Source organism: Mugil cephalus, chromosome 6, assembly GCF_022458985.1.
Source record: "Mugil cephalus isolate CIBA_MC_2020 chromosome 6, CIBA_Mcephalus_1.1, whole genome shotgun sequence".
Lineage (NCBI taxonomy): Eukaryota > Metazoa > Chordata > Actinopteri > Mugiliformes > Mugilidae > Mugil > Mugil cephalus.
In genome coordinates, this window is record NC_061775.1 from 5,360,666 (window position 1) to 5,368,807 (window position 8,142).

At 41.5% G+C, this 8,142-nt stretch overlaps 1 protein-coding gene across 1 annotated transcript; it reads right to left on the minus strand.

The window, feature by feature from the left end:
* lpxn (leupaxin) lies at window positions 1–7,325 on the minus strand. The gene is made up of 9 exons (XM_047586145.1): window positions 7,188–7,325; window positions 6,208–6,293; window positions 5,966–6,033; window positions 5,303–5,399; window positions 4,763–5,005; window positions 4,486–4,659; window positions 3,963–4,044; window positions 3,739–3,887; window positions 1–1,662 (listed from the first exon to the last, which is right to left on the minus strand). The coding sequence occupies exons 1-9, from the start codon at window positions 7,198–7,200 to the stop codon at window positions 1,396–1,398; spliced, it is 1,179 nt and encodes a 392-aa protein (XP_047442101.1). The 5' UTR covers window positions 7,201–7,325; the 3' UTR covers window positions 1–1,395.
* Between the last annotated feature and the right edge of the window lie 817 nt (window positions 7,326–8,142).

Below are 8,142 nucleotides of genomic sequence, written 5' to 3' on the forward strand. Positions count from 1 at the left end.
TGATAATTAGCAATAAAACAGAACTTTTTTTTAATTTAATTAATTTCTTTTTTGATTTTTAGTATATCTGCATTTGCATTTACTTCAACTATCAACAGCAGTGTTTTAAAACAGCTACATAGATGGCAGCTTCATGGAAACATTTACAAAATTCTCCTTGATGGTGTGTTCAGTGTGAATATTAGACATCTGGAAAAAGTATTAAGCAGCAACTGAGCGGCAAAATTAAACATCTAAGCATTAAGACCAGGACTACTGGGCTTCAGACTAGCACATATGTAGTACACAGAGGCTCTAAATTTGGCAGCGCAGGGTCAAATTCCCGCACACGTGAAACACTGCGTCCTGTGAGATGGTTCTCCCAGTTGATTGATGCTTGTTGATTTTCTTCTACAATGACATGAATAACGCATTCTTCTATTAGAACGACAGTATATAACATATCATCCACACCATTAGATATTAGTAAACTATTAAATCTCAGCCCATTACTGACCCGGCCCAAATATGCCAACAACATCTAAAGCATTAAAACAGTTTGCGGTTCGTTCATCCCTCAGCCGTCAAAGAGTTCCTGAAGCGACACGGTGAAGTGAAGGGGCTGAAACCACGTTTGTTAACCTTGCCACCTTCATTAATCTTCTATGGGTGGCTATAAAGGAGCCTGTGTGGAGAGTGAAGAGGTCGTCTGAATCCAGCGCATGCCAGGGGCCAAGTGGTCAGTCAGAGTAAGAGGAAACTCAGGTTGGCACACTAAACCAATGCCACTGATTGCCAATACAAGCTATCAGACCACATAGACGAGCCCCTTGACGAGCTGCTCCATGCTGCGAGAGAGCATCTGTGCACTGCCAAGTCTCATGGCAACCTGAGGATAGCTTAATGGAAACCATGGGTTAAAACAGCACTGCTGTGTTTTGCTTTCTCCATTTAGGAAATTTATGTGATCATGATGTATGAAATCCCATAAAGTTTAGACCAAGTGTCAGCAACACGCCTTTTAGAAGCATTCAAGGTTCACATATGTAAAAGCTTTCTTTAAGGTTTTTATCATGGGAAATATGTATTTTCCTTGTGTTCTACAGTCATGCCATTAATAATCTTACAGCGTTAACATTTCTCTGGGTTATTTCTGGATAATATATCAATGATTTACACCACTCTACTTGTAATATGCTTTTAATCATATAATTCGGCACATAAGCTTCCATGCTTAAAATGTGCAGTCAGCCATGAAACACTGAGCATCTGTTCTATGGCAAAAACAGTCTTGTAAGATGATGTGACGTAAGAATAGCGCAGGTGCCTTATTTTAATTCATCCTTCATACTAAAATTAGATTCACAGCAATGGCAACGACGAATCATCTGTATGGCTCCTGTCGCTGTCTGTGTCTCACACAAAGAGTTTGCCAAAGCAAGCCGAACAGTACGGCTTCCCTTTCTGCTCCTTGACGACGCCCTGTTTGAGCTGCTTCAGGCAGAAGGCACACACAAAGTGCTCGGGGTGAAACTTGCGATTGAGAGCAGAGATGCAGGGGCCCATGATGGGCTCGCAACAGCTGCCGCACAAAGTGCCCTGTCTGGTGTGATAGTGCAGAGAACACAGGGGCCGTTCATCCAGCACCATGAAACTGCCATCTGGGAAGGGCATCAGACAGTCCTGGATATGATAACACAAGAGGAAGAGGGGGAAGAGGGAGGGACAACAAAAAGGGTGAAACGTCATGAACAGTTAAAATTTCTCTTTTCAAAATGGAATCTTGATGTTGACTGCGATGAATCAATGCTGTCTTGTAGTTGTGTTTATGGCATTCACTAATCCATATGGATGCCCCTCTTATGGTATTCATGTGGTTCAAATAGAACTTTTGAGCCTGGGATTACGACATGTTATCATCAACTGTTGGCAGTGGGAAATATAAAGGTGTAATGGTTGGGAATATCCACATTTTCTTCAAACATGCAACATTATGAAGAAAACTCCATGAAACTTACAATTTAACATCCACCTCAAACATTCCTGAAACCGACCTTACAATAAAAAGACGACCTTACAAAAAATTTACACTTATGAGTTTGTGAATGCCACCACGGAGGGCTCTTAATGTCCTTCTCTCACAAACACACTGAACACCTGAAGTCAGCAACATAAGTCAGAGGGCAATGGTGATATTCCCAATGGCCTCTTCTTTAAAATACACCTTTGCATTTTCTACATTAAGTTACCTAGTTGTTAGCTCGTTAATCTGGGGTTTGTGTGACTTACACCGAGCATTTTGTACATGCAACTACACAGGTTCCATTTGAAAACAGCATAAACAGCCGAAATTACTGAAAAGATATCTTATTACAAAATGCTCAGCTGTGTTTAAACTGTAGCGACATAATGACAAAATCGCAAACATCAATCTTGAACAAAGAAGACTTGTCACAGCTGAATTCAATCCCTTAATAACTGCTAGAACATTAGTGGAAATTAATTGTTCAGTGGTGACTCAGCATGTGGTCCTGAATTTACTCGAACACATTTCTCTTGGCGGCCACTTAGACACGGTAAAAGCGCAGGTGTAACGCTTAACATTACCAATGACTCTCTTCAATTTATCATGTGCCACTAGGCCATGACAGTGAGCCAGCCTGCACGGCCCCTCTGGCTTTTAAAGTTCTGAATGTCGTAATCCATTAATAATAATAGTAACATCTGTGTTGAACAAGTCAAAATGTCTGTTTGGCTGAGTGTTGGTAACGGCTGGCTTCCCAAAAACAGTCAAACTAAACAATGGATATATTTGATCATTTTCATGCAGACTGCAATCAAAATAAAGTGATGAGAGAGTGGACTTTTCTCTAATGATAATAAGTGGTCTGCTTGTGACGAGAAAAACACTAAAAACCTGATTAACAAGTCCAGCGGTAGCACATTTGGGGTTTGTCGGGAGCTAATGACTCGTGGAAATGGAAATCTCTTTACAAGAACACGCTGCAGAACAGCTCAGTGGAAGTGGCTAAACAGATCAAAGGTCCTAAATTGCTTGAACTGCCTTTTTCCATTATTTTTAGCAGCAGCCTGATTAAAAAGTCTCGGCCACTTTTGAGTGTCCACTGCGTCCTCTTTGTGGAGTGTTTGACCTCATGCCCACTGGATTAGATTGAGGCTATCAGAGGGCAGGTGAAAAGTGACCTTGCTGATAAGGACTGCTCTGTATAAAACAATGTTTAGGTTCTGCACTAATGGGAGGTTGCTGGTTGTGAGTAATGACTGCCTTAGATAGTCCTGATTAGATATATTCCATGTTTTATGCGATGCTGTTAACTGTAATTTGTTTTATGTGTTTTACATTCTGGTTTATGTACCTTGTATTTCATTCAGCTGCTAAAGGAACCTTTCTGTTTGTCTCTTTTATCAGGACATCTTGACTGAGAGCATTCTATATTTGACAATTGCTCATAGCGTAAAACAGAAGTAGAGCTCCGCACTGAACCGATTGTGACCAGATGCTGCGCGCAGAAGACGGTCTGAAGAGGATGTAAAAGATACCCAGGCTGAGGAATATGGCTTTCTTGATTTATCTGCATCATTTCAACCGCAGCGTATTCATCAGGCATACGGTTTTCATCAGGCTTGTGGTCAAAATGTTGCAAATAAAGCATATGTGTGGGTATCTTTCTCATTTACTCTCGGGCTTGATTGTGAGCCAGAGCTGTGTGTGTGTGTGGTCTGAGGTAAGAGGCTCACTGCGCAGACGAAGCACTCTGGATGCCAGGTGCCATTGGCTGCAGTCAGGTAGTTCCCCCTCACCGACTCCCCACAGCCTGAGCACTTGGGAGCAAAGAGGTGGTAGAAGTCCTTGCAACAATATGGCTTCCCATCCTTCACCAGATATCCTGGGGTAGGTAGAGGATACAGTGAGCTGTGTGTTCAAGAGGTGATTTCCATTGGCGAGAAATGAATGCACCCACCGTCTTCGTCAAACAGGCCTCCACAGTGTGTACAGAAGAAATGCTCTGGGTGCCAGGTCTGGTCCAGGGCTGTCAGGATGTTCTGATAAGTCAAAATCATTACATCATGACTTTACTTCCCCTGATGATTAGTAAGGTTAGTGTTCAACCCAGGAATGTGAATAGTGAGCCACATGAAGTGAATCATAGAAGAGGCTGCATTACTTTTTGATAAATGACTTTGGTTTGCAGTGTGCTGTAAGCTCAGTCTGCAGAACCTCTACATGGTTTCACGTCACGTCAAGAAAAATGAAGTACGTACAACTGTGTGTCATCATGCAGTCTTCAGAAGATTATTTTGTAAATAGATGAGTGTAACATATGACAGAACTAATCACAGTGTTAAATAGAAGACAAAGGGTTAGTTGAATGAACAAGTGTGGCATTTATCATGAACACCATTTATACTTTAACACTTGGGTTCTCTGTTACTCTGGTCCGTCAATGCTAGGACGTGATTGTAAATGATGAGATCCCTCCTCACCTGGATAATGGGCCCTTTGCAGTAGGCGCACTGTGGAGAGAAGAGCTGGTAGTAGTCTTTTTCGCAGTACGGCCGTCCGTCCCTCTCAAAGAAGCCTGTGCCGCTCAGCTCCATCTTACACGCCACACACACAAAGTGTTCAGGGTGCCACACTTCACCCAGCGCTGTGATCATCTAGACAAAGGAAATGTAAGCGTAAGAGGATTTCATCATCTGTTTCATCCAGCTATATTTCCAACATACTGGCTTCTTTGTGGGCTGTTGGTCCAGATTGTACCTTTCCCACGATGCATTTGTTGCAGGAAGCACAGTGGCCCTTGGCTGTGGTGCGTACACCGATCTTCTCCAAGTCTGAGCTCAGTCCTCCGAGCAGGTCATCTATAGTATCTGTTTTCTTCGTCTGGGTCGAGGCCTTTGAGTCGGCGGCGCTGCTGCTCCCTTGCTGTTGTTCACCTTCTGTTTTCTTTTTACCAGACTGCTTCTGTGTAAGTGGTGGTGGGGTCGCTGGAGGCGCTGGGTTCTAAATGAATATAAAAATAACCACAGATATTTGTTTCTTTTAGCCATACATTTAAAATCTAATGTTTAAAGGTCAATCTACTGTTACAATGTGTCACCAGTCATACACTGGGTTGTGTTGAGCTGACATTAGTACAATGCTGCCCTCTGTTGTTAAACCCACTTAATTTCACTTGCATAATTTATTTGCTGCACATTTACAGTTCTACCACACCATGTAAATTGTTTATATAAGAATATTCATCCTCTGTGAAGAGGAGAAGAGGATTTTATTTTGAGGCATAGACTCTGTACTGACCTCTTGTCCTAGGCTCAACAGATCTTGCAAGATGGATTCTAGCTCCAGAGTGGGTGACTGTGGCTCCAGGGAAGCTGCCACAGGAGCTGGTGGATGACTAAATCCCAGAAATTAAAAATCAGAACATAATATTTTACTTTCTAAAGCCAACCTCAAGTAATGTTAAATATTAAGTATTAATATTGACGGGGAATTCTTGATGTCAAGTTTTACCGTTGTAAATAATAACATTGCATATGTCATAAATGCTATCTGATTTTTTTTTATTTATGCATTTATTTTGATTGATCGGAATGGAGAGAGACAAGAAATTAGATGAGAGAAAGGGGATAACATGGGACAAAGAGACTAGGATCCAACCTGCAGTAAGGATATTAGTCTCAGTTCATAAACCTGCAGAAGTAATAATACAAATCTGCACAGGAGCCATTCAAAGTTTGACAACAGGCAATACTTGATTTAGATCTTGGTGAAATATTGTAGTCGTGACAATGAAGTAAAATTCAAAGACAGCCATTAAATCAATGAGCTCCTTCTGTGCACTAAGCTGCTTTAAAGGAAAATAACATAACTCTGACATCCTGTGCAGTGAATTTCAAGTTATTTCCTGCTTCCTCTGCACAGTTAATCAGGGTCCACAGGTGCCACAAGCTTCTGGTTCACCTGTAGACGCTTGAAGAGACTGAGCTGGTTCCATTTTTGGTATGTCCGGCATTAACTGCACCTGGTACCTGTGGATACAACCAAAATATACACATAATGATACATGTGATTATCTGATTCGTTGAGCAACTCTGTCTAAAATGTCAGCTGCTTGGTTGAAAACTAATCTCGGATACAAACGAAACACGGGGTAAAACAGAAAGCTGTGGTACACTGTGTAATGTTTATGGTTTTGTTTTCACCTCTCCGCCAGCTGCATCACTGCTCTTGTTCTCAATGGCGCTGTCTGACCGTGCTGAATTCAAGGCGAGTTCCTCTAACAGCAAATCTGTGGCAGGATGTAGACTACAACTCTTAAAACCACAAATAAATAACTTGCGTACAATGCAGAAATCACAAAACCTCCCAGTGCGCTGCTTTTTCATACGGATCGCTCTTTCTTGCACGTTTCCTGTGAACCAAAGTGTGTGTCTTATTTGTGCAGAGTGATATTCTGTGTAAAGCGAGGTAGAGTGTGCATGAGTGTGAACTGAGTTTGCTTCATGCAATTTAGGTTCTTCAGGAAGTGATGGTATGAAATGTTGCAGAAGTGAAACTTGGAGCGATGTTGCAAGAATCTAGTGACAAATATCGCAGCGAATTACTTACTTTATTCAGTGTAAACTGTGTGTGGAAATGAGAAGAATATGTGTTTAATGAAGACACGGGTGTTGAAAAACAAAGAAAATCATGGTCAGCTAGAAGCACTCCAGCCCGATCTGCACCTTCACACGTCTTCAGATCTCAGCAAAATAGTTCATTACTAAGTGAACAAATTGTTGCCCTTGTTGAACGTTGTACTTTTAATTTAGCAATATTCTTTTTTCTTTTGATTTGATTCAATAGTTGTTGTTTTTCTCTATTTTGCCATGATAGTTGATTGAATTAGGAACGTTTTTCAAATACTATTAGTAAAACGTCAGTGCAGACTATAAAAAGATGCACATTAAATTGACACCAAAACACTAGATTTGCATTTTTGTAAGAATTACTTAAAATGGATACATGACTGAGTACAGTAAATACTATACTTATAGTATGACAATACAGCACAAAATATGTCAGGCACTATCTTGCTTATAATAATTCCTTGTTTACATTTTCAGAATCAGTATTCTAAACTATACCCCTGATCAGTTGAAGGATTATCGACTATGTAAAATGTGACAGAAAGTTGTCTTACCGAGCTCCTCCATCTCGACTCCTGCTCTCAGTGCAAAATCTACTTGTTTGTGTGTTCCTGCTGGTTAGTTACTAAGGTTACTAGCCAAATGTATCATCTGATGTAAACCGTCACTTCCTCTGTGAAAGGTTCGTTTTCACTAGTATAAAGACAGTAGTTAGTAAGACTGTTTGCTGTTTCCTGGTAAAGAGGAAACAATGCATGTAGGTGAAATGCCAAGATGACAGCTGTGGTTGAATGCGAGTTTCTCTAATGAAACCTCCTGAGGAAATAGCTCTGAACTTTTTTTTTTATACTTAGTCTATGTTAGTCAACCCCTGGTACTTATAGGTCTGAACCGCCTCTACAAACTCCCTGTTGATGGTTATGGGCTGCAGGTTTGGGGCTGGACCTCTGGAAATCCACTACCATCTCACTGGTTTTAGCCGTATTGTTCACCAGGTTCTCGTACTACTGCTCTTGTCCATCCCCACAATTGCGCTGTGAACTTCTACACATGGCATGACTCTATGTTGTAGTTGAAGTCCTAGGTGTACAGGGTGAATAGGACAGGGGAGAGCACAACCCCCTGTGGCACTGTGATGATAGTTCCTGACGTGCAGTTCCCCAACCTGACATGCTGAGGGGTAGCAGTGAGATAGGCCACTATCCAGGAAGTGAGTTGTGAGTCCACTCTCATCTCTATTAGCACCAACAGGAATTAGGAATGGATTAGTGTGCAAGCAGAGTGTTTTTGTTGTAGGTGCTTGAGCTACTTTTAACCACATGTGTATTAACGTGTATTTCTGTGTGGAGTTCACATGTTCTTCCTGTGCCTGTGTGGGTTCTCTGGCTTCCTCCCACCCTCCAAAAACATGCTCATTAGGTCAACATCAGGTCGGCCCAGAAATAGATGACAGCAAGAAAAAAAAAAAAAAAAAAAAGATGACAGCTAGAATAGGCTCTAGACCCACCC

Excerpts from the sequence above, each read along its gene's own strand:
- lpxn (XM_047586145.1), bottom strand. Across the intron at positions 4,660-4,762 it reads ACAAATGCATCGTGGGAAAG|ATGATCACAGCGCTGGGTGA; the intron begins GTACAATCTGGA and ends TCCTTTGTCTAG. Across the intron at positions 3,888-3,962 it reads AGGCCTGTTTGACGAAGACG|GATATCTGGTGAAGGATGGG; the intron begins GTGGGTGCATTC and ends TACCTACCCCAG.